We start from the raw sequence: 25,967 nt of genomic DNA on the forward strand, positions 1-25,967 counted from the left end.
GCAAAAGTGCCTAAAAGTCACTTCTTTTTCCAATGGTGACCCCTGTTCATCTGACTGAGTACCTGTGTTGGACTTTCTGTACAAATTCCAATTTTCTCTCGGGTAATCGTTTACAGTGTCCTTGTAATCGATTACAGTGTCAAAGAAGGCCTAAACTTGATTTCCAAGGCATAATTTGAAAGGTCTTTGAGTCTAGATTCCAACAAAACAAGAATCAACTCATTTGGAGTTCGGTGGAGAAAGATATGAGCAAAAGAACAAGCAAAGGTGAGAGTTGGCAAAAATATATGAAACGCTAACTTGAAACAATAAACTGTACCAACTCAGATGTCCAAAAATTACAAATTAGTAGTCATTGGAAAGATTTTTGAGTCTAGTTTCTAATAAAAAAAGAATCACATCATTTGGAGGTCGGTGGGAAACGTTATCAGTAAAATAGCCAGCAAAGGTCAAAGTTGACAGCATGTTATCTCACCCAAGTTGCTCACCTCATAAACATTGTGTCTTTCCTCCATCATGGGGTGCCAAAACATCACTTCCCACCACTGAAACACAAGGAACAGCCTAAGACAAGTGCAAAAGTGCCTAAAAGTCACTTCTTTTTCCAATGGTGACCCCTGTTCATCTGACTGAGTACCTGTGTTGGACTTTCTGTACAAATTCCAATTTTCTCTCGGGTAATCGTTTACAGTGTCCTTGTAATCGATTACAGTGTCAAAGAAGGCCTAAACTTGATTTCCAAGGCATAATTTGAAAGGTCTTTGAGTCTAGATTCCAACAAAACAAGAATCAACTCATTTGGAGTTCGGTGGAGAAAGATATGAGCAAAAGAACAAGCAAAGGTGAGAGTTGGCAAAAATATATGAAACGCTAACTTGAAACAATAAACTGTACCAACTCAGATGTCCAAAAATTACAAATTAGTAGTCATTGGAAAGATTTTTGAGTCTAGTTTCTAATAAAAAAAGAATCACATCATTTGGAGGTCAGTGGGAAACGTTATCAGTAAAATAGCCAGCAAAGGTCAAAGTTGACAGCATGTTATCTCACCCAAGTTGCTCACCTCATAAACATTGTGTCTTTCCTCCATCATGGGGTGCCAAAACATCACTTCCCACCACTGAAACACAAGGAACAGCCTAAGACAAGTGCAAAAGTGCCTAAAAGTCACTTCTTTTTCCAATGGTGACCCCTGTTCATCTGACTGAGTACCTGTGTTGGACTTTCTGTACAAATTCCAATTTTCTCTCGGGTAATCGTTTACAGTGTCCTTGTAATCGATTACAGTGTCAAAGAAGGCCTAAACTTGATTTCCAAGGCATAATTTGAAAGGTCTTTGAGTCTAGATTCCAACAAAACAAGAATCAACTCATTTGGAGTTCGGTGGAGAAAGATATGAGCAAAAGAACAAGCAAAGGTGAGAGTTGGCAAAAATATATGAAACGCTAACTTGAAACAATAAACTGTACCAACTCAGATGTCCAAAAATTACAAATTAGTAGTCATTGGAAAGATTTTTGAGTCTAGTTTCTAATAAAAAAAGAATCACATCATTTGGAGGTCGGTGGGAAACGTTATCAGTAAAATAGCCAGCAAAGGTCAAAGTTGACAGCATGTTATCTCACCCAAGTTGCTCACCTCATAAACATTGTGTCTTTCCTCCATCATGGGGTGCCAAAACATCACTTCCCACCACTGAAACACAAGGAACAGCCTAAGACAAGTGCAAAAGTGCCTAAAAGTCACTTCTTTTTCCAATGGTGACCCCTGTTCATCTGACTGAGTACCTGTGTTGGACTTTCTGTACAAATTCCAATTTTCTCTCGGGTAATCGTTTACAGTGTCCTTGTAATCGATTACAGTGTCAAAGAAGGCCTAAACTTGATTTCCAAGGCATAATTTGAAAGGTCTTTGAGTCTAGATTCCAACAAAACAAGAATCAACTCATTTGGAGTTCGGTGGAGAAAGATATGAGCAAAAGAACAAGCAAAGGTGAGAGTTGGCAAAAATATATGAAACGCTAACTTGAAACAATAAACTGTACCAACTCAGATGTCCAAAAATTACAAATTAGTAGTCATTGGAAAGATTTTTGAGTCTAGTTTCTAATAAAAAAAGAATCACATCATTTGGAGGTCGGTGGGAAACGTTATCAGTAAAATAGCCAGCAAAGGTCAAAGTTGACAGCATGTTATCTCACCCAAGTTGCTCACCTCATAAACATTGTGTCTTTCCTCCATCATGGGGTGCCAAAACATCACTTCCCACCACTGAAACACAAGGAACAGCCTAAGACAAGTGCAAAAGTGCCTAAAAGTCACTTCTTTTTCCAATGGTGACCCCTGTTCATCTGACTGAGTACCTGTGTTGGACTTTCTGTACAAATTCCAATTTTCTCTCGGGTAATCGTTTACAGGGATGCTGTAAACGATTACCAGACCTTTTTTTCAACACCCTCACTCATCCCTTGCAGAGGTTGCTCCTCCAACTGATGAGGGGTCACCCCACACTCCTTGGACACACATCACATCACCAACCACCCTCTCCCACCACTGAAACACCTGGACCAGCCTCAAACAGGTGCAGAACTGCTTAAAAGTCACCTTTTTGGCCAATGGTGACCCCTGTTCACCTGACTGACTACCTGTGTTATACTTTATGTACAAATTGGCATTTTTTCTCGGGTAATCGTTTACAGGGGTGCTGTAAACGATTACCAGAGCCTTTTATGAACACTCTGAGTCATTCCTTGCACAGCTTGCTCCTCCAACTCATGAGGGGTCTCCCCACCCTCCTTGGACTCACATCACATCACCAGCCACCCTCTCCCACCACTGGAACACCTGCACAGGCCTCAGACAGGTGCAGAAGTGCCTAAAACTCAGTTGTTTTTCCAATGGTGACCCCTGTTCACCTGACTGAGTACCTGTGTTATACTTTATGTACAAATTGGCATTTTCTCTCGGGTAATCGTTTACAGGGGTGTTGTAAACGATTACCAGACCCTTTTTTCAGCACTCTCACTCATTCCTTGCACAGCTTGCTCCTCCAACTCATGAGGGGTCTCCCCACACTCCTTGGACTCACATCACATCACCAGCCACTCTCTCCCATTACTGGAACACCTGCACATGCCTCAGACAGGTGCAGAAGTGCCTAAAAGTCACTTTTTTTTCCAATGGTGACCCCTGTTCACCTGACTGAGTACCTGTGTTGGACTTTCTGTACAAATTCCTATTTTCTCTCGGGTAATCGTTTACAGGGGTGCTGTAAACGATTACCAGACCCTTTTGGAAATAAAATCTCACTTATCCCTACCAGGAGGTAAAGGCTACAAAAATGAGAACAAGGGATCTTTTTCTTTTGTTTTCGCATTAGAATTTTGTATATTGAATTCAATTCCTTTGTTCCTTTGCCTATGTATTTCACACATTCACTCATTAACAATTCAAACAAAACCATATTTCACAATGACAATAACAAAGGAAATTCAATTAACATTAATAATATGTACAATTTTGTATTACTTTCTCTTAACATTGAACAAAATATATTCCAAATTACAAACATTTGTTCATCTATGTACAATTTTGTATTACTTTCTTTTAAGAAATCTATACAAATATCACTCATATTTTATTCTAAGAAATCGAGTGTAAGGAGTCCTAAGCACTCTGCTCTTGTAACGCCTTCGTGACCCTATCCTCACGTAAGTCTTCATTGGAGGTGGATTGGTGGACATGCCTCCCGGGGAAAAAAAATCCAATGTTCATGGACGGTTCTTCACATAAAACACTCTGTCCACCATCTCCGCAATCAGTGACCAGTGCTCCTCTGTCAAATGCTCGTTCTTTGTTAAAAAGGAGTGACTAACCCTCAACTGCATCAACAACAAACAAAATAACCAAAACATAAAAGCCCTAAAACAAAAACAACAAAAAATTTAACAAGGAAAACCCAAAATCCAAACCGAAAACGCAATGTACAAAATGAAGGAAGAATGCATTTACCTTGCTCGTCGAAGGACCATGGTTACCGGAACTTGCCATTTTGCACAATACACTCAACAAAGAGGACGACATTGACCAAAACGAAGAGATGTAACAAAAACGTAGAAGGAGAACGACAAGGAAGAGCAACAACCACAAGGAAGAGGGAGACCGAAAACCAAAAGAGAGAGCTAGAACGAAGATGATGAACGAGAAGAAAGAAAGAGAACGGTGATTTCTAATGAAACAGGGCAAGGGGTATATTTGGAATTCCAAATTTTCTGAAGCTCTCGTCAATTTCGATGTCACAATTTCAGAAATAAAAGAAAAAAAATTGGACCAATGCACTACTGACACCTGGCGTTGTTAAAAATGTGTTAAAATTTTGTTGTTGGAATATCACGATCCAAGTTATTTAGCATGACAGAAGAAGCATAAACTTATGAAAAATTCCTGGCAGTCTCAGAAATTTAAGAATTTTAGAACCAGAAACTTTGTTTGTCTCTATTTCTCTTGTTCTTTTGCTGAAACTCATTCGACTATTAACCTAAAATACAAGTTCAATATCCGATGTGGGAGTTCACATGGCATAATATACAAGGATTCCTTTCTAGTCAATTTTTATTTTTATCACAGCGCTGTCCATTGCGTGCATCATGCCGTTTTCTCCACTAAAATATTGATTAGGACTAAGATTCTGCGTTAACACTCACTAACACTAGCAAGAACACTAAAACAAATAAACACAGGATAATCTTCTTCTCTCATCTGTAACCATAAATAGCAGATAGATAGATAGATAGATAGACTTTGATAGATAGAAACAGAAACACACATTACAAGAGTTTGAAGAAGGCAGCAACTGAAAACCACCACACCCTCGAAGTTGATGATGACAAAGATGAGCAACCCGTTTCTCAAAATCTTGTCCACCATTCTTCTTTTGGCTTCTCTCTTCATCTACATCCTCGTTGCTCCCTCTTTCTTCGCTTCGCCTCAGCTCTACAAGCACTTGCATTTGCAAGCACAAGATTTTGAGTTCTGCCAAAGTAACTACACCAATCATTGTCCATGCCAAGACCCCATAAGGGCCAGACACTTCCCCAAAGCCAAATGGTTCCGTAAAGAGCGTCACTGCCCTGAGAGAACTCAAAGGTTGAGGTGCCTCATTCCAACCCCACCGAACTACCAAACCCCGTTTCCTTGGCCTAAGAGCAAGGACACTGCATGGTTCAGTAACGTGCCTTTTCCCAAGCTAGTGGAGTATAAGAAGTCGCAGAATTGGGTTAGGTTGGAAGGTGACCGTTTTGTGTTTCCAGGAGGTGGCACTTCGTTTACCGAAGGTGTCAATGCTTATGTTCATGCTCTAAACCGTCTTCTTCCTGTGTCTTTGAAATCCGGGGATATCAGAACAGTGCTTGATGTTGGATGTGGGGTGAGCTTAAATATAGCTTAGTTATATATATGTGTTGTATCTCGTGTTGTGCTTTTTCTTTTCTTCTACTATCTTTCTTCAAACTTCTTCACTGCCTTATCTTTATCTTTATCTTTATTTTGCTTTGTCCTCTCTTGTTTGGCCTATAGTGGAAAATACGGTTTGTCGAGGGAGGAGTTTCATTTGGAAGACAACATAGACGTTTTAGGATGTCTTTTTGACTAAGTAGTTTCATTAAGTACTTATTATCTCGGTAAGCTATTATTGATGAGAGCTTATGTATACCAGTAACAAACTTTTTCATGCACTGAAGTTTACTAAAGCAAGTTAAAGAACATAACTTATAGGATTTATTTATGTTTTGTAGTTGAGTTGCCATGTCTTCTTAAAACTTCACTTTTACAAGGATTTGAATGTACTTTCATGTTTTGATTTGTTTTGTTTCATACTGAACCTGTTTAGTTGTACTAACCAGTCAAAAACTTGAGGTAAATCTGTCTGAAAATTTTCACTTGCCTAATGAAGCTTGGTTCATCGTTTTGGGTTTATTTATCAGAACTTAATTTAAATAAAAAAAACTGATTTCTTTTCTGATGAATTAACAGTATGTGTTTTTTATGTTGATAATGTATATATAAAAATCAAACTCCTACTCGTCTTCAATAGTATTGAATGTGTGTTCCAAATATGCATAATTGCAGGTTGCAAGCTTTGGAGCCTCTCTGACTGACTATGATATCTTGACAATGTCACTGGCGCCAAGTGATGAGCATCAATCTCAAGTACAGTTTGCCCTAGAAAGGGGACTCCCTGCAATGCTTGGAGTACTAAGCACTCACAGGCTAACATTCCCTTCAAGATCATTTGATATGGTTCATTGCTCTAGATGCCTTGTCCCATGGACTGATTATGGTATTACTTTAATGTTTTCAATTTGACATTAAATATATGCATTACAAAAACATTATCTTTTTTTAATATCCTTCTTCCATTCTGAGTGTTGGAAACTTCTATGTGGCTATCCCATTTATTGGGATGTGGGCATTTTACTTTACATTGATTGATTTACCATGGAATCTCACATGACATGGGATTTATATTATATATAGGTCAACTTCATTTAATGCCACAATTAATTCCTCTAATATAAGAAGCTGCACTTGATTAATTCAGCTCATTTATTGTAGAAAACTTGGTCTCCACTTATGATGCTGCTCTGATATTTCTTTAATTGTTGAAGATGGACTATACCTAAGAGAGATTGACCGGATTTTGCGTCCTGGTGGATTTTGGGTACTGTCTGGGCCACCCATAAATTGGAGGGTAAACTACGAAGCTTGGGAAACAGAGCCTCAGGTGCTAGAAAAGGAGCAAAACATTTTGGAAGACCTTGCAAAGCAGCTGTGTTGGGAAAAAGTTGCTGAGAGAGATCACATTGCTGTCTGGCAAAAACGCATAGATCGCATCAGCTGCATGGAAAAGCTTAAGACTTCGAGATCCCCCAAGTTCTGCAACTCATCAGAGTCTGACCCTGATGCTGGATGGTAAGTTTCTTTATTTCAACTTACAATGTTGGTAACTTGAGAGGATATACAATACAAATGAGAAAAATAATTTGTATGATTTTTAGCCCTGTTAGGAAATATCTCATGGGGAATATTGTTTATAAAAAGTTGGATTTTAAGCGTAGTAGGACATGATTTTTGTTGTCATACTATTATTGTTCATAGCAGTTTGTGTTTTGCTAAGGTTTCTTTCTACTGTCGTGTATCCATAAAAAACTTTGACTTTTCTGTTTTGCTATGGTTTCTGTGATCGGTTTCTTTCATGGTTTGTTCATCGTTTTCCGTCGTATTATATTTATACTTCATAGTTATGAACCATTCAACAGGTATACCAAAATGACTGCATGCATTTTTCCTCTTCCAGAGGTGAATGATGTCCACGTAGTATCTGGTGGCGTTCATGAGAAATGGCCTATGAGGTTGACAACTGTTCCACCAAGGGTTAGAAGTGAAAACAATGACGGTTTCACACTCAAAGCCTATATTAAAGATAATCGAACATGGAAAAGAAGAGTGACCGATTATGAGGTCATGCTAAAATCCATTTCTTCTGGTAAATATAGAAATGTTATGGATATGAATGCTGGCTTTGGAGGATTTGCAGCTGCAATGGTGAAATATCCTATTTGGGTTATGAATGTTGTTCCCTTTGATGCAAAAAGCAGCAATCTTGGCATCATCTATGAACGAGGACTTATAGGAACTTACATGGATTGGTGAGAATATTCCTTCCCCATTAACCCTTTTTTTCTTCAATCTAAAGTTACTTGCAAATTGTCCTGAGTCCTTTAGCTACTGTACTATTTTGGGACATATTTACCTTTGTCTCTGTCTGCATCAAAGTGTGTGAATGACGAAGGAGAAACATTGTCTTGCTTGCAGGTGTGAGCCCTTTTCTACATACCCACGAACATATGACTTGATACATGCTAGTGGTATATTCAGCATGTACATGGACAAGTAAGCAAACAACTGAGAAAGTTCTTTGGTGATCTAAAGAGTTGTTAATTTATAAGTTTACGATATGAAAAATTGTGTTGGCATGTTGCAGGTGTGACATAAGGGATATTGTTTTGGAGATGCATCGCATTGTTCGTCCGAAAGGAGCTGTTATCATTAGAGATGAAAGAGATGTAATTGTTAAAGTAAAAGAAATAACTGATAAAATAAGATGGAAAGGAACAGTAGTAGCTTGTGACCAAGATGGAACTTTTCATTCTGAAATGATTCTGCTTATTGATCTTAACGATACCGATTAAATATGTATCTTGTTAAATGATTTCTTAGTTACCACCATAAGATGATTTCTTTTGTTCTTAAAGTCTTTTCTTACAAACAATCAACTAGTTTCTCACAATATACCTTCTTCAGATTATTTTTCAGTGTATTTTGAAATTTTATTTCATACTTTTGGTGAATGCATTCTTAGATTTGTAGCACGTCTTGTAACACCTTTTTTTTGTCACGAGTAGTTATAAGTAAACTTAAATTTATTAAAATGTCAATAAAGGAAAACTTATTACAATCCATCCTTGTAACTTCCAAATAAAATTCTGAAATAAATAACATGGAAATGTTTAAAAGTAAAACACTAATAACTCTTCCAGCTTTTTCCAGCCTCTCTCAGTTATCTATTCATCAACTGTTTAAAAGTAAAACACTAATAACACTAATAATTCTGAAAGGTTTTTTAATCGTATAATATTGAAGTCTTTTTTGGATTTAACAATCTATAATAATAAATTAAGTTTAGTATTGCTACATATTAAATGTTTTAAAAACAACATCCTATGTTATTCAACTTATAATTAGAATAAGCTAAATTTTGAATTGCACTTTTCACCAAATTGTACTAATTTTAGACTGTAATCTAAAACCTTATTATTAGAATACGATAAATTATACAAGAATGTATTTTGGATTTTACAAAATTTAAAAATGTATTTTGTCCAATTTGAAAATATAGTATAATTAGGGATTAAAAATTAAATTGTTCTCTTGGATGTTTTCTCAACTTATATATATATATATATATATATATATATTAAATATTAGTATATATAAGAATAATAATAAAAAAATTAAAGGATTTCTTTGGCATAATATCCAAGGATTCCTTTCTAGTCAATTTTTATTTTTATCACACAGCGCTTTCCATTGCGTGCATCATGCCGTTTTCTCCACTAAAATATTGATTAGGACTAAGATTCTGCATTAACACTCACTAACACTATAACACTAACACTAGCAAGAACACAAAAACAAATAAACACAGGACAATCTTCTTCTCTCATCTGTCACCATAAATAGCAGATAGTTAGATAGATAAACCTTGATAGATAGAAACAGAAACAAACACATTACAAGAGTTTGAAGAAGCCAGCAAACTGTGATATAAGAGAAATACAGATAGAACAGAATTAGGATATATTTATAGAAACTTTCTTTTTTAATAGAAAAAGAAATGTTATTAGATAGAAAAGTGGAAAATACAATAAAGGGGAGAGGAAGTTATCCATACAACAACTAGGAACACAGGGAAAACAAAAACCTACAGAACGTGCTGCTTTACCTTAGCACATAGTCTCTTTAATTACTAGAATAGAAACTCCCACGAAAACAGCCATGAGCAAAACTCACATGGTTAAATAGCTGCTTTACGTTGCCAAAATAAGATGGTTTACACTTTTTTAAAATAGTTTTCTCATCACAAAATCAGAGAACTGTCCCACACAAACAACGCAATTACTTTTTGTTAATACGCTTTCCTATAAATGAAATTTCATATGTTCACAAGGGCTGTAAACTTGAAATAGTTTTGATTCTATTAAAATTTTAAGAATTGGACATGAGATGCACTATGACTCGAGAGGGGTGATTTTAAGGAATATCCATATGAAAAATGATGTACTTGAATTTCAGTTAATTGATAACTGCTTTAATGTTCATGAGCCCAAGGGCTTATCCTGTTATACAATTCGTCTTCTAACTCCTGTCTCTATAATTGTATTCAGAAAAATAAAGTTTTTTTCTCCAATATCCTTAGGTAAGAAGAAATGCAAAAATGTTTCATCTACCAACTCTTCATGATTTCCTAAGGAAGAGAAAGAGATACATTTCGCTTATGATGTCCACCATGCTACGATCAAAAGCCAAGAGAAATGTAAGTCAGATTCTATGGTGCAACATATCGTCTGTAAAATGACCCTTTCACTAGAAAAAAACTTGAGTTTGAGGTAGAAACACCGATAATCAAATATGATACGCTAATTTCTATTTTCATAGTATTGATGGATACCAACTCAAGGAAAGAGAAAACAAGAGTTTGAAATAAAGTACTCTTTCCGAACATTAGGAGATGTCATATTCTGTGAGATGTTTCCAAAAAGTTGCACAAGATAACATTAAAAATATTGAATAGCCAGTTTATAATTCAGATATAAACTAAAAAGACTAAAAATAATTTCAGTAAATCATTGCCTTACCTTTCTGATTTCATGGTTTCTAAAAAGAACTATACTTGTTCATTTGGGAGCTAAACCATATTTATGTACATCCACTGATATTGAAGAAAGTCCTTTAACAGAGAAATCAAAAGGTGGAATGGGGTACCTGGGAAAGAACAGGTTGAACATGAGTCACTTACAATAGTACTGAAAAGAAGTTGCAACAAGTGCTACATATAATTTCCAACAACGTGGTTTAAATTAGATTTGTTTTGAGATACTTTGAGATCCTCCATCCATGACAAAGCTTACTTATGTCCAAACACAACGAGCTAATATGTTTTATTATTACTAATTTATATCAGCTCAGCGAAGCTATATTACACTTTAGTTCATAACTAGACACTCCTTCAAAGATATACAAGCACACCATCAATTGTATAGAGGATAATGCCACGAAAGACCCTTGTAGCAATAGAAGTATCCTTTTGAGGCTAATGAGGGTGAGATGAAGCTTATATGCTTATCTATAACTCTTCAAAACCATCTTCATCACCTTCATTCTCTATCCTTTGAAATTCTCGTCTCCATGATTCCATCTGCCATAATATCATTGCTTTGTTATGCTTTATACACACCACTGCGATATACCATGTAAATCTGAATACAAAGTGCCTCACCTGATCATCAGAATGTAACAGCTGTTCTGCGACAAACAGTATACTATTATTGTGCCCTGATGCAAAATCTTTACCATAACTCCCGGCAATCCCTTCGTACTTGATCATTTCCACCCGAAATCCCTTGCTCATGAATAGTTTATCCACCCATTGCCTTATATTGGACTGTGCAAGAGACAATACAAGATTTCTTTTTGCTTTCTTTTGCATGGTGAAGAAAATTATTCTAATGAATTAATTAAATTACTTGTGCACTAACCTTGATTTCTGGGTCTGTCTCAGTTAAGCAGGCAGGAAGCTCTCCTAAAAAAAGGGATCCCTTCATGGCCAAACTGCTAATCATTGACAAAACCTCTTCAAAATTTGCCAGCGTCATCATTGGAAATCCCTGAGCAGGAATAAACCTACGTGACTAACCTCTCAAGCAAAGACTCCCTCTTACCCCAACACCAACTTTGCTTTTGATTTCGAGAGTTTACGAAAAATGATTGGATTAATTACCTGCAGGACCCATATGCTTGGTCTATTACCATTGTAGCCTTTAAATTGCATAGCCTGCTCCAGGTCAGATGATTCCAGTGGAATATGACAGAATATGCAACCTTTGGGTATCTTAGCCCCAACATCTGAAACTTTTATAAAAGACACAATTAGATGTTTTCATCACAGTGAACGCACAATACAAAATAAAAGGACCGACTCTTGCATCCTTTTCTACGGATTTTTCTGACGCACAACTAACCAAGGAACTGATTTTGTTGAATTTATAATAAGAACGTCGTAGTCTATATAGAACAGTTTCCAATTGGATTTGGATTCTTTCCTAAGCTTTTCCCTTAACGAAAGAGAAATAAACAAATATTTCATTGCACATATTGAGTTACTTTGTGTCTGCCTTTCTCTTCGTATGCTGTAATCATTTAAAAATACTTATCTGACTAAGAGAATCCAAATCATGATCCATCTAGCTTGCATTTGTACTTACAAGGTTTTAGGCTCACTATTGTCCCTATAATAAACTTTGTTCAATGACATTTAGATTTGACCATGCTTAAAAGATTATCGTCCACTAGTTCAACAAATATCACCTTTAAGCTTCTCAGCTGCAAACTTAAACACAATTTCAGGGGAAATGTCAAATATTATGGTCGAAGTGGGCCACTGAAGTCTGTATGGGCGTGTATCCATGCCATCAGTAAAAAAAACTAGCTGCAATTAAGGAAAAATCATGACAAATTATGCAATATCATCCACATAACTACCGAAGTACTTAGTGAAAAATAGTAATTTAAGAGGATACAAGATTATTCCCAGAAGCATACGTACACTAAGAAAGTACCTGCTTTAGTCCATCAATAAGACTAACTGTATGAAGCAGCTTATCATCAATGAACTTGGCTGCAAGACAATAGGGATGCAAGTCCTGAATCACATCCTCGGGAGTATTATCACGGACAAAACAACCAGCATATGGGTCTAGAAACAGAGGCTCTGCACTTGCGAAGAAGTGATACTGTGAGACACGTTGATCTTGTTTTATTATTTGCTTCAAAAAATGTGATATATGCAAACTCACACATATATATATATAGAGAGAAAAGTAATGATACATTCACACCTTCCTAAATCAAACATTCTATCAATGCCTATTATTTTTCTGTCTCTATTTTCTAGACAGATCATCTCCTATCATAACTACATTTCTCGTTTCTTTTTTTCCTCTCACGATGTTAAAAAGCATTTGGTGTCCACCAATATTTTCCCAGCTGTGAACTCAAACAACCTACTTTGAATGGAGGCAATAAAATGCTAGTTTAGCACTACGAACCTACCGCTACCATTTGTTGGACCATTCTATATAAAGATAAAGGCTTTTGTACTTTGAAGCAACAAAACTCAACCATACTCATGTATTATTATTATTCATCAAAACCCTCGAAATGCTCGATGAAATGTCTAAATGAGATAGAATTTCCTATAGAGAGTACAGTGGAATGAAAGGCAGAGATGGGTTGATTTGCCTGGTCGAAGAGATTCACGGTAGCGAAGAGAAGCAAAAGCAGTGGCAGAAAGAAGTAATGGGTCATTGTCTCGGCTGAGTTTTGCAGTAGAAACACAAAGTTTCCTCTTAAAGGTGCAAACGAGTGAGGGAAGGTTATTAATAGAGGTTACAGGGAAAGCTTGTGCAAAACCCATCAAGCATTTCAAAAGGATAAGTGATTTGAGAGTCTGATTTGAGGGAATGAAGGTGAAATTACAAAATCCCCCTTGCTCTTTTTTGTTCCATGCGTGGGAATAGACAAGTGCTACAGTGTGCCTGTGCGAGAATGGGAGGTGAGAACCGATTCTCCTCCATGAAAATCGATTCTGGTGGTTCAGATCCGATTGTGGAGGCGTTTGGAGGAGGTGCGGGTGGCCGTAGGAGACAAAGAAGAAGCTGCTTAAACTCTTCAAATGAGAAAAGTTATATTATCTGAATTCATTAAGTGATTCCAACTAATTTTAAGAATTTTTTTTCCATAAATTCTTTTATTTGACGTTAGTAACTAACTATCATCATGCGTTTTGTTATCACGTATGAAAAGTGTCCTTTTGTGTTGTTGTTTTTATGGAATTAGAGATAATAAAAATAAAATTTGAAAATAAAATTTGTAAAAGATTATGAAATATTTAATTGATATGATAAATTAAAAAGAAATAGATAAGATTATTAGATTGTTTTTAATGATAGTGGTAAATATAAAATGATACATATTTTGGTAGAAATTATTTGATATAGTAAAATAAAATATTAATAAATAATTAATCTAATATATTTGAATTATTTATTATTATTATTATTATTATTATTATTCTTTTTATTATTATTTATTGTTATTATTACAAAAATTTAAAAGAAAAACACGTGTTTCTCTTAGTAGAATCAATTCCAAGATGATTGGAAATCAATTTTCCCTATTTTTCTTGCAAACGGAATCAATTATAATGGTATGAAATCGGTTACAACAGCATTAAAATGCATTCGTAAAGGAAAATAATGTCCCATAAAATTAATATTATTATTATTATTATATAATATTATTAAAACTTTTTTTTAATATTACTGTTATTATTAATAATAAAAACTAAAACGTCTTTTTCCCTGGAATCGATTCGAGAGTAAATTTTTTGTTTTCCTTTACAAATGGAATCGGTTGCACCGACATTGAATGAGTTTCTTCTCTTTGAGATTCTCCGATGGGGATGCAAGTAAAAAAATATTTAAGGCAAAAATAGATTTTCACACAAAATACCGTCAAATTGCAATATATCCCTTCAAAATATCTCAAAACAAATCTAATTTAAACCAAGAATCTATCTACGTAAACAATAAATCAACCAGAAACGAATACAATGTAAATGACTATGACGTGCTACACATATATAGATAAGCAATATTTAATAATCATAATTATTTTTCTATGTATTTAACTTTTTGTCTAAAAAAATGTAATCATGGTAATTTGTAATATAGTTGGCTAAATATTTGAATAAAAATATTTGTTAGAATAAAATAATTGATATCAATAGAGGTGAAAGGTTTTTTTGGTTAAAAATAGTTTTAAAATGATAAAAAAATATAACCAATACCTGTTTAATAAAATTTATCTTTTAGAAACATAAAAGAAGATTCTTTTATTTATTGGAAGTATTTTTATAGGATAATGTAATGGTTTATTTGAAAAATTAAAATTAATTTATATTTAAATTATTTTGTAAAAATCATCTTATATAAATCATTGAAGTTTGTATCTTTCTCTTTTTCTGTATACCTTAATTTTAACTTATAAAACTGTTTCTTTTTCAAATTTTGCCTCTAAAAGTATTTTCGAAAAACTTTTTGCCATGATTAATTGTTCTTAAATAGGCTAGATGAACCCATTTTTCTTGCTCCTTTCATTCTTCTTTCTTTTGTTTAGTGTTTTTAATAAATAAATAAAAAACTCTCCTTTTTCAAAATTATTATCACACGTTTTTTCAAGTTTTTCTTTTTATTTCAACTTGTATCTCTTTCACATTATAATAATGTTATATTATAATACATTTGATACTGAATTTTATTGTTTTTCATCAATTTTATTATGATAATGTTTAAAATATAAGAATTTAAATAGTAATATGATATACTTATAAAATTTAAGGATATTATCTTGTTTCTCCAAGCTTGTTAGTCAAAATCTCTCACATCATATAATATGGATTCAAATTTTTAAAAAAATACATTAGATAATGTTTCATTGCAATGAATTACCATTTAAAAGATAATTATAAATTTGCAGGTACATGGTGAATTTGACGGATTAATGTAGTTTTAATGATTAAATTTGTTAATAATCTATAATTTTAGTAATGCTTTAATTATCTATTCTACTCATTTAAAATAATCTTAATTGATTCGTAATCTTGAATATAGTAGAAATTATATATGAAATTAATTTATTTTTATTAAATATACAAACATTTATAATAAAAAAATATAAATTAAACATAAAATTCAAATAAAATATAAATATAAAATAATTAAAGATAAAAGATAAATATAAAATAAAGATAATATATTTTAATAAAAAAAGTAAAATTGTTTTAAAACTTATTTATTTTAAATATAATGCGTGAGATTATAAAAGAGAATAAAGTTTCCCCATTTGAACATGCAAAACATCATTAAGGTTTAGGGCGCGGTGTTATATTTATTTGACAAACCAATTGGAGCCCCTTTTACGTAAACACTGTCCCCGTCTTTCGCCGCCCATTAGAAGGCATCGAAGCTGTGTTGTGTGGCGGCGCGTAGCATTCTCTCTCCCTCCGTTCTCGTGTCGCCTTCAGGTATTGAAATTTCTCTGTGTTAGGTTTAGGGTTCATGCTTTCTACTTCCTTATTCTTCTGTACTTGTTCAGAGGCAGAAGCTGAAGCAGATGCAGATTGAAGGCATTGTAACTCAGCAACCAACGATGGGGTCACTGAAGAGAAAGTCGCCGGAAGAACCTTCAACTTCATCTTCGCTGCCACTGCATGATTGTGTGCACCACGTTTCGTATCCACCCGATTACACCCATCCTTCTTCTCCGCCCACTCAAACACACGCAGAACCCGCCAAGAAGTTCCCGTTCACTCTCGATCCCTTTCAGTCCCAAGCCATCACTTGCCTTGAAAACGGCGAGTCCGTCATGGTCACTATTCAAACGAAATTCTGTTTTCTTTTCCGTTTTGATTTTTTGATTATTGATTTTCTCACTTGTTGGAGCTGTTTGTGTAACTTAACTTAGGTGTCTGCACATACGTCTGCTGGAAAAACCGTGGTGGCTTCGTATGCTATTGCTATGTCCCTCCGAGATGGGCAGCGTGTCATCTACACTTCCCCTATCAAGGCTCTCAGCAACCAGAAGTACAGAGAATTCAAGGAAGAATTTTCTGACGTTGGCTTGATGACCGGAGACGTCACCATTGATCCCAATGCTTCTTGTTTGGTAGGTACGCTGCTCCAAGGTTTTAAATTGCGGTTGCCGTCGCTGTTTTGTCACGTGTTGTGGACAAAATGCTGTGGTCATGTACACCCGGCAAACCTTGTGTTGTGGTGACAGACGGTTTTTACAACCTTACGCCGCTCTTCCGCTTTTACTTTTCCTTAACAGGGAACACTATGTTGTCTCTAATTTGGAATTTAATTGATTCAGGTAATGACTACGGAAATCTGGCGTAGCATGCAGTACAAAGGGTCTGAGATCACAAGGGAGGTGGCTTGGATTGTTTTTGATGAGGTGCATTACATGCGTGATCGTGAGAGAGGCGTGGTTTGGGAAGAAAGTATTGTTTTGTCGCCAAAGAATTCGCGTTTTGTGTTCTTGTCTGCCACTGTCCCCAACGCCAAGGAATTTGCTGATTGGGTGGCAAAGGTCGTTGATTGATTTGCTTTCTATTACATTAATTCTCTGCTGTTTCTCTGATGTTTTTAGCTTACATACAGGTGCATAAACAACCTTGTCATGTTGTCTATACTGATTACCGCCCAACACCCCTTCAACATTACATTTTTCCTTCTGGGGGTGATGGTCTATATCTGGTTGTGGATGATAAGGGAAAGTTTCGCGAAGACAGCTTTCAGAAATCTTTGAATGCTCTTGTTCCCACCACTGAGGGTGATAAGAGAAAAGAGAACGGCAAGCGGCAAAAGGGTTTGGTCCTGGGTAGAGTTGGTGAAGAAAGTGACATATTCAAGATGGTGAAAATGATCATTCAGCGTCAATATGATCCTGTTATACTGTTCAGCTTTAGCAAAAGGGAGTGTGAGCTTCTTGCAATGCAGGTAAAGTTCAACTTGCTGTTCATCGTAAAAAAAACTGTTTATTTTCTTTTCATTCTCTCTTATGTAACACCTTATCTCTAATGTGCTCTGTGTCTGTAGATGGCAAAAATGGATCTTAATGGGGATCATGAAAAGGACAACATAGAACAAATATTTAATAGTGCTATGGACATGCTTTCAGACGATGATAAGAAACTACCCCAGGCAAGATACTTCCTTAACTCGGTGTTCTCCCCACTTGCCAGGGGCACATGACTACTGCATATACATATTGCTGAGTTTTAGCACTTCTCATTTCTTGAATTATTAAAAAATAAAATAAAATTAAGTAGAGGTTCTTATTGACTCTAACTCTTTTTACGTTTATCTGTTCTATTACACCCTAAGAAAGCAAGAATATCGCGGGAGTAGTGGGCTTAGGATTTATTAGGCCTGGACATTTAGGGACTATTAGGGAACTTAACAATATCCCTGTTGGACAAGCTTTGATATAGTTGTGGTTCAAGACTCAACATTTTATTTCTCACTGACGATATTTGATTATATTTTACATTCAAGCATTTTAATTTTGATATGGTTGTTTCAAGGAAGTTTTCATCTTACGTTTCGCATGTACAAGAGATTCAGCAGCCTTATTATTCTGATTTTTTTTTTTGCTGTTGTGGACTATATGTTATCACTTTGTAATCGTGCTTTCCTTTCCTCCCTCGGAATTTGGTGTTCAGACGAGCTCAATGGTGTCATGTGACCCATATAATGACTTATCCTAGTGAAATAAGACTTTTCTTCTGGTAGTTCTAGTTTTTTATTTTTGTTTTTTTTTTGTCAAAAGATGGAAGTGCTAAAACGTCACCATGTTATTTGGCATCTCAACTATGTTGGGACTGTAAACACCATCAGAAACAACTAAAGGAGCCAAACAGGCATGTGGGGGGACTAGGCTAAAGCCTTCTAAGAAAACCTATGTGGCAGAGAATCTATCCCTAAAGAATGCAGGATTTAAGAAATTAGGCACATCATCCCACCAAGAGAAACCGTGGAAATCGATGTCAGCAAGTTTATCAGTATAATAATTTCTCTCCGTAGAAACAGTTCTAGTTGTGCTTTATCCTGTTGAATATAATTAAAAGAAATGTTAGTCTATCAAAATAATATATTCAACCATGATCTTCCAAAATTTAAGATCATATATTCAGTTTGTGCACAGATCATATTGTGGTCAAATTGTAGATTAAAATCATCTGATGTATATCTATACACATACACATACCTGCATTAACAACTTTGTAACTGGTTTCCACATTTGTTTCCAAACCTTCTACATAGATAATTTTGTCTATAGATAATTTTTTCAAGGAATTTTTTCTGGTTAGGGGAGTGGGCTCTGGGGAAGTGTTTAAGAAGAAATTCAGTGGAGTCCATGAGCAGAATTTTTTTCAGGACAACCATAGTTATCTGTCTGACCTGAGTAAAGGGACCATATTCACCTGTTGTTACTGAAGTGTAAATTCCACTTTTAATGAGGATATTGGAAATTGTTTATGGGGAACTATAGATTGTATGGTTGAGGAAAACCTCCAGCAGGAGTCATTACCTGCTGGTGAATCCTCTCAGAACTTGTTTGATGTTTAAGCTTGTCCTTTCTGAGCACCGTTGCCTTCTAACTAACTGTCTAGAAATACAATAATATCAATGTCGTTGCATGTTGTGTCACTTATAAGGTATCCTTATTCTTTGTTTATGTTTTCTATATATTTATTTTCAGGTTTCGAACATGCTGCCTTTGTTGAAACGTGGAATAGGAGTACATCACTCTGGTTTACTCCCAATTCTAAAGGAAGTGATTGAGATCTTATTTCAAGAAGGGCTAATCAAGGTTTGTGGAAAGAAATGATAGGATACGATACGTTTTTTCATCTGTATAAGCCATGAACCTGTGATATAACTGTGTGCTCACACCTTAGTTAAAGGCATAAAATTACATACCTATGCTAAAAACGTAACTACATGCTGGTAGACAATTTTATTAGGGGTAATGGTTGATTAGTCAGAAGCAATTATGGCAATTTGTTTGCAGCCATCATATCGTATCCACCCCTATATTATTTAATTATATAAATCTAAATGTTGGTATTTTAATAAAATGTTTCTTTTTTGTTGTAAGGCACATGAGTTTAGGTTAAATCTCATACTCGTTGGGGGTTCCCTGACCTCTTTTTTTCTTTTCATCTTTTGTTCATAATATTATTGATACAGTTAACAATCCTTGTTTGATTCAAACTATGGATTCTTGCAACTCTAACTAGAAATATTTTTCTTTAGTGTTTGTTTGCCACGGAGACATTCAGCATTGGTTTGAACATGCCTGCAAAAACTGTTGTTTTCACAAATGTCCGGAAATTTGATGGGGACAAGTTTAGATGGATATCCAGTGGAGAATATATTCAAATGAGTGGTCGTGCAGGTCGAAGAGGCATTGATGAACGTGGGATATGTATCCTCATGGTTGATGAAAAGATGGAGCCTTCTACTGCTAAAAACATGGTTAAAGGGGCAGCTGATAGTTTAAATAGGTAAATTGTTGGTTTAATTTAATTTTAAAGAGTTTCATATCTTTCAAGGTTCTGCAAGATAAGGGTTTACTCATCCATTTTGTTAGGGATATGGTCTCAATGATAGTGAAACTTTGCAAAATGGATTTCTTGTTGGTGCACTTCACTATCCAGTACTTATTAGTGGCATAAACTTTTCAGTGTTTCTGGTGAATGCTGGGTTAGGGCAGAGTCGGAGGTCTTTTATCTTATGGCACATGGTTTAAAGGGACAGTTTATAACAAGATATTTAAATTTAAATCTTAAGGTGATGAAAGTGTGCTGTGTTTTTGACAATTCCTGCATCTTGAGATTTCCTTTGATGGGTAGCATCTTTGGGATAGATTAGGCATTTGGCTTCCACTTAATGTAAGCTCGTGGTGTGTGTGTGTGAGAGAGAGAGTTTGTCTTTAAGGTTTGCTTTGTTCTAATTGTTTGTTACATTATTTCTTTTTTAAGGAGGGTATCATATCCTCTTAATTTTTTGTAATCATCTTCTCAGTCTTAATGATTTTCTTCTTCTTTTGTAAAATAAATAAAGCATGCTTTATGCATTTTTAAATTAATGAACGGAAATTCTAAAGCTCTTTACTTATTGACCGTGCTGATGCCTTATATTTCGTCAGTCATTAGTTTTCCTACTCATTTAAAAATCCTGCTAATTCTCCAGCTTGGTAATTCTCTGGAGAGAAAGATAAACCAAAAGGTGAAGAATGGAGTTAGCATCTTGTTCGGAATATTGCCTTGAGTTATAGCAAAAGCGATTGTTGTACAAGCTTTTATTGAAATACACAATAATTAAAATATTATCACTTCATGTTACAGATGAAAAATCATATAATAATGGAAATATACTTACATATCTTACCCTCCCTATTTTTCTGACAGCTTATTGTGAGTGACCTTGATGATTCGTAACTCAAACCAAATGCAATATAGGTTTTATTGGTAATTGGAAAATCATGCATTGTATCTGAATGTTAGGATGATGTAACTTGGCATAAAAGATAATGCCATAATGAAGACTGTTTAATACCTAAAGCATGTTTTCTATTTTTCATATTATAGCTTGCATACATAAATTATCTTTATTCTGACATTCACATTGGCCTTCACTTGCGTTTCAGTGCCTTTCATTTAAGCTACAACACGATTTTAAATCAAATGCGGTGTGAAGATGGTGATCCTGAAAAATTGATTCGTAATTCCTTTTTTCAGTTCCAAGCTGATCGTGCCATTCCTGATCTTGAGGTTTGTTTAAATTTATGAAGGCTAGAAATATGTGTTGTTATTTTTGCGGGGTTGGGTGTTCTGTAGTGTGATGAGGTTATGCAAATCATTTGCTATCTCTATAAAGTTTAGGGTTACCTCTGATGAATACGATATTCTTTATGATTGTGGGTTTAAAATATTTCATGTTACTGTCAAACTCAGTTGGCTAATTTGATTCAGCTGGAAATTTCCTTCCCATATGGTTCCATTTTTATCTGAGTTAAAAAGGGAATATTTCACTTTTCGTACTGTTTTTTGTCTATACAGAAACAAATAAAGTTGCTTGAAAAAGAGAGGGAATCAATTGTTATTGAAGAAGAAAACAGTCTAAAGGATTATTTCAATCTACTGGAGCAGCATAGAAGTTTAAATAAGGAGGTCCGTGACATTGTGCTATCTCCAAGGCACTGTTTACCTTTTCTACAGCCTGGGAGGCTTGTTTCTCTTGATTGCACTTCAAGTGATGAAGATCTAACCCCCGTTTTTATTGAGGACCAGTTGACTTGGGGGTTGGTCATTAATTTTGAAAGGGTTAAGAGTGTTTCTGATGGTAAGAATTCTTAATGATTTCTAGTGATTTGTATACACCTTTGTATGTTGAAATTTTAGTCTGTTTATATCATAAAAGTAATAATAAAAATTTCAGATGATGCAAGTGTGAAACCTGAGGACGCATCTTACAATGTTGATGTTCTTACAAGATGTGTTGTAAAGAAAGATAAAATTGGAAAAAAATCTATTAAGATTGTTCCTCTTAAAGAAGCTGGAGAACCTCTTGTGGTTTCAGTTCCTATCTCTCAGGTACGTATTTTTAAACCGTTAACAGAAGTAATATATCTGCAAGGTTGGGACTTCAAAATTTTTATTTTTTTTAATGAAATTGCACTTCAACAAAGTATTTCCAAATATATCCGAAGGTTTAGTTATGGTTGAAAAACAGTAATATTGTGAACAAGTGGGAAATGGAAGAAACATGAGATGGAGAGATTATAGTATTTCATATATGACATGGAATCTCCATGGAGAACGGAATAGCAAAGCCCAAAGTAACACGTCTTTCACTTGAAAAACGGTATAATGAATGAAGGAATAGAAAAACCAGAAAATTGCTCTCATTATATTTGTAGTATGTAGTTGCATTTGTACACTTTTGACACTAGATTCTTAATTTTTACTTTTTAGTGTTGCTCCTATGAAGCTTACATGGGATTTAAATTCAGTATTTGTAATCTCATACAGGCCAATCCATTGTTAAAATGCTTGATTTTAATGGAATTGTATATGCGTTATTTTTAATTATGATTAATACATTATTGATGTTTTACTGTTAACAGGTCAATACAATAAGTAGTCTGCGTTTATTTATACCGAAGGATCTTTTGCCATTGGAAGCACGAGAAAATACACTGAAGAAAGTGTTGGAAACTCTTTCTAGATTTGGTGAGAAAGGACTGCCCCTTCTAGATCCTGAAGAAGACATGAAGGTATTGTGATCATTTATTCATTCATTAGTTTATTTTTCCTTTTGAATCTTTCTTGATAACACAATCATCATTTTAATTTTTTTTATCAGATTCAAAGCAGCTCATATAAAAAAGCATCTCGTAGGATAGAAGCTTTGGAGAGCCTATTTGAAAAACATGAAATTGCGAAATCACCACTTATAAAACAGAAATTGAAAGTTTTACAGAGGAAGCAAGAACTTACTGCAAAGATAAAGTCCATTAAGAAAACATTAAGATCTTCTACTACTTTAGCTTTCAAGGATGAACTTAAAGCAAGAAAGAGAGTTCTTCGGAGGCTCGGGTAAAGAAACTTGTTTAGTGCTTCATTCTTTCCCCCATCCTTCCTCTTTTTATTGTTATGCTGCAAGACCTTGAATCTTTGACTCATGTTTTGCTCTGAGCTCTTTGTATCAAAAGTTTTTTCCTAATAGTCTTGAAAAGAATTAATTGTTCCCTTGGAATAAAATCACAGTTCTTGTGCACAAATGCAACAAAAAACTGTTTGTTTTCTTTCCATTCTGTCATTTGAAGGCTTCTATCCCCTGATAAGTTGGATTAGCCATCCTCTAATCTTTTCTACTTTCTTCTTGTAGTGTTTCTTATTCCCCTCCCCTAAAGCTACCACATGGATTAGTCATTTTTTCTGATTTGTTTTTTTTGTGTGCCTGTAATCACTTTTATTTGCTTTAATCTCGTTAAGTCAAAGGCACCAAACCATCTTTACATCAACAGTCCCATATGTATTAGGCGAATACTTAGAACTTTCATATAGATCTTAATCACTTACATCCAACTTTTAAAGTCCAATTTGTGAACTTGGCAAATTTTGTATGTTCTTATTTTTGTCTGTTTCTCTCTATTGGATCATTTCAGCCCCCCTCCATTTGATTAACTTTTGTTGATGAAAATCATATTCACGTGAGATCATCCTTGCAGATATGCTACAAGTGACAATGTGGTCGAGTTAAAAGGGAAGGTTGCTTGTGAAATTAGTAGCGCAGATGAATTGACCCTAACAGAACTAATGTTCAATGGTGTATTGAAGGACATCAAGGTGGAAGAGATGGTTTCTCTCCTCTCTTGTTTTGTCTGGCAGGAAAAAATTCATGATGGTGCCAAACCTCGGGAAGAACTTGATCTGCTTTTTATGCAATTACAAGACACGGCTCGGAGAGTTGCCCAACTTCAGCTCGAGTGCAAGGTAATGACAGAATAATAATGCATTGCATATCTGGTGTCTAAATGCACATTTTCTTTTTCAGGTTTTATTTTGGAAAATCTAGGTCAATTATTGTTTCAACTGAAAATTTGAAAAGTTTTATACAAGTTACTTCCATTTGAGGATGGATGACTGGGAAAACCTTAGACATTTTGATCACTTCATTTTATTTTTCCAATGCAAATTGATATTCAGTTATGGTTCCACTTGATTTGACAAAATGGTGGACTTGTCTACTACTTGTCCATGCTTTTGTAATGGGATTCCTTTTGGTCAACTGTGCTCTTTCGTCCTTCTTTGGTGACATCCTCTGTCCCATTCTCGCATTCCTTTAGGAGTGTATCTTTCCTAACCTGGTACAGGATCGAATTTTTCATTTAATTTTTTAACAAATTACTCCTACTAACATCTTCAACTAAGAAACCGTTGATTTTCATCTTTGATACTCCTAATTCTGAGTTAGGTCCTTTAGTTTTCCGTCCTGTCTTAGTCATTCTGTTTTCCCCCTCCATTCCTTATTGTAAATCATCTTTAATTAATTCATATAGATGAAGTTTGTTTAAATTTGTTAAAAGGTTTTGAATTAAAAAGAAAAACCCATACTCCAAAACTACCTTCATTTGAAAATCCTATAAATTTTATTAATTTCTTTTCAATATTAGTTAGTGATTAAGGGTAGAATTGGAAAATGATATTTAATGTTTAAATACTTTTATATAGTGACTTGTGAAAAGGAATTGGGGTATATCCTTTTGTCCCTTGTTAAGGTCCAATACACATTCCTTGAACACTTTTGATTTAGCTCAACTTTGAAAGCGTCTCAGTGTGTCTGTTCACTATCTTGTAGGCTTTCTAAAGTGTATCCATTTATTTTCAGTTGTAAAATGCATTAACAAGTTCTTTTTCCTTTGACTTTTTTTGAAAATAATTAGGTGGAAATTGACGTCGAGAGCTTTGTGAAGTCATTTAGGCCTGACATTATGGAGGCTGTGTATGCTTGGGCGAAAGGTTCAAAGTTCTATGAGATCATGGAAATCACACAAGTCTTTGAAGGTAGCTTGATTAGAGCGATTAGACGACTTGAGGAAGTTCTTCAGCAATTAATAGCAGCAGCTAAGTCAATTGGGGAAACTCAACTTGAGGCAAAGTTTGAAGAAGCTGTGTCCATGATAAAGAGGGACATCGTCTTTGCAGCATCCCTGTATTTGTAGTTCCTTCTAGAAATAATTTATTACACAAATGCAGAGAATGATGTGGAAGGACACCAACTACATGAAATCACCCTGCTTGGTTTTAATCTCCACTAACACCTGGAAAAATTTGTATTAGATAAACTTCAACGACAAGTAAATGCTGGATATTTGCTCCTCTTCTGTGAAAATAGAAGGGAATAGTCTGAAGTGTTTTATTAAGTTAGATGTGAGTTTAGATGAGTAAAGTTGAGCAAGAAATCAACCTTTAGATTACAGATTGTTTGAACTCGCTTGTCCGATGTAGATCCACACGGAAAGTTCATGTAAAGTGGGAAATCATTTTAGATGATACATTGAGTACATTGATATGAAAAATTATAGATTGATAATGTGCACTACCATAAGATAAGTTTGGTGAAATTTCTTTGTTGGGTTATTTTATTTTCCAAATTCATTTTAAAATATTTAAACATGTATCTGCAGATAAAAAAAAAGTCATGAAATCTATCAAAGAGGAGGCAATACCTCCAAAATTAAGACAGTCAGTTAAAGAACATAAAGTAAAAATAGTTAATAGGTAAAGTATGATATAATCGTATTATTATTATTATTATTATTATTATTATTATTATTATCATTATATATATGTAAGCATGTATTTATTTACACATTTTTTCAATATATTGAATAAACTATCTGATAGATTTTGCTTATATTTAGATTCATTAA

The 25,967-nt window shown here is 34.7% G+C and overlaps 3 protein-coding genes across 6 annotated transcripts; 2 read left to right on the forward strand and 1 right to left on the reverse strand.

Annotated features, from left to right (window-relative positions):
• Window positions 1-4,730: 4,730 nt before the first annotated feature.
• On the forward strand, window positions 4,731-8,371 carry LOC124845604 (putative methyltransferase PMT19). Its single transcript, XM_047322721.2, has 6 exons — window positions 4,731-5,424; window positions 6,126-6,336; window positions 6,665-6,968; window positions 7,316-7,705; window positions 7,872-7,949; window positions 8,041-8,371. The coding sequence occupies exons 1-6, from the start codon at window positions 4,879-4,881 to the stop codon at window positions 8,246-8,248; spliced, it is 1,737 nt and encodes a 578-aa protein (XP_047178677.1). The 5' UTR covers window positions 4,731-4,878; the 3' UTR covers window positions 8,249-8,371.
• Window positions 8,372-10,614: 2,243 nt separating this feature from the next.
• Window positions 10,615-13,511, reverse strand: LOC124845605 (S-adenosyl-L-methionine-dependent methyltransferases superfamily protein). Of its 3 annotated transcripts, none has more exons than XM_088112395.1 (7): window positions 13,137-13,511; window positions 12,455-12,606; window positions 12,204-12,324; window positions 11,617-11,747; window positions 11,375-11,503; window positions 11,116-11,280; window positions 10,615-11,034 (listed from the first exon to the last, which is right to left on the reverse strand). In XM_088112395.1, the coding sequence occupies exons 1-7, from the start codon at window positions 13,309-13,311 to the stop codon at window positions 10,963-10,965; spliced, it is 945 nt and encodes a 314-aa protein (XP_087968521.1). In that variant the 5' UTR covers window positions 13,312-13,511; the 3' UTR covers window positions 10,615-10,962. The 3 variants fall into 3 exon arrangements, with proteins under 3 accessions (XP_087968521.1, XP_047178679.2, XP_087968522.1); XM_047322723.2 differs by having other exon boundaries at window positions 11,617-11,741; window positions 13,137-13,504; XM_088112396.1 differs by having other exon boundaries at window positions 12,455-12,628; window positions 13,137-13,342.
• A 2,315-nt stretch (window positions 13,512-15,826) lies between these two features.
• MTR4 (RNA helicase, ATP-dependent, SK12/DOB1 protein) lies at window positions 15,827-25,658 on the forward strand. Of its 2 annotated transcripts, XM_047322719.2 has the most exons (15): window positions 15,827-15,981; window positions 16,053-16,325; window positions 16,422-16,622; window positions 16,830-17,048; window positions 17,120-17,458; window positions 17,558-17,662; window positions 19,224-19,334; window positions 19,781-20,031; window positions 21,177-21,300; window positions 21,589-21,871; window positions 21,968-22,122; window positions 22,656-22,805; window positions 22,895-23,127; window positions 23,763-24,027; window positions 24,978-25,658. In XM_047322719.2, the coding sequence occupies exons 2-15, from the start codon at window positions 16,071-16,073 to the stop codon at window positions 25,254-25,256; spliced, it is 2,970 nt and encodes a 989-aa protein (XP_047178675.2). In that variant the 5' UTR covers window positions 15,827-15,981; window positions 16,053-16,070; the 3' UTR covers window positions 25,257-25,658. The 2 variants fall into 2 exon arrangements, with proteins under 2 accessions (XP_047178675.2, XP_087969530.1); XM_088113404.1 differs by lacking the exons at window positions 15,827-15,981; window positions 16,053-16,325 and having other exon boundaries at window positions 16,501-16,626.
• The last annotated feature ends 309 nt before the right edge of the window (window positions 25,659-25,967 follow it).

This window comes from Vigna umbellata, chromosome 4 (genome assembly GCF_029865625.1).
Source record: "Vigna umbellata cultivar VRB3 chromosome 4, Vumbellata_1.0, whole genome shotgun sequence".
NCBI lineage: Eukaryota > Viridiplantae > Streptophyta > Magnoliopsida > Fabales > Fabaceae > Vigna > Vigna umbellata.

Coding starts and splice junctions, on each gene's coding strand:
- LOC124845605 (XM_088112395.1), bottom strand. CDS start 13,311: ATGGGTTTTGCACAAGCTTTCCCTGTAACCTCTATTAATAACCTTCCC. Junction 11,504..11,616: donor CAAGCATATGGGTCCTGCAG/GTAATTAATCCA, acceptor ATTCCTGCTCAG/GGATTTCCAATGATGACGCT. Junction 11,035..11,115: donor TGTTACATTCTGATGATCAG/GTGAGGCACTTT, acceptor ATATTATGGCAG/ATGGAATCATGGAGACGAGA.
- MTR4 (XM_047322719.2), top strand. CDS start 16,071: ATGCAGATTGAAGGCATTGTAACTCAGCAACCAACGATGGGGTCACTG. Junction 17,459..17,557: donor GTGAGCTTCTTGCAATGCAG/GTAAAGTTCAAC, acceptor CTGTGTCTGTAG/ATGGCAAAAATGGATCTTAA. Junction 24,028..24,977: donor AACTTCAGCTCGAGTGCAAG/GTAATGACAGAA, acceptor GAAAATAATTAG/GTGGAAATTGACGTCGAGAG.
- LOC124845604 (XM_047322721.2), top strand. CDS start 4,879: ATGATGACAAAGATGAGCAACCCGTTTCTCAAAATCTTGTCCACCATT. Junction 6,337..6,664: donor TGTCCCATGGACTGATTATG/GTATTACTTTAA, acceptor TAATTGTTGAAG/ATGGACTATACCTAAGAGAG. Junction 6,969..7,315: donor TCTGACCCTGATGCTGGATG/GTAAGTTTCTTT, acceptor ACCATTCAACAG/GTATACCAAAATGACTGCAT.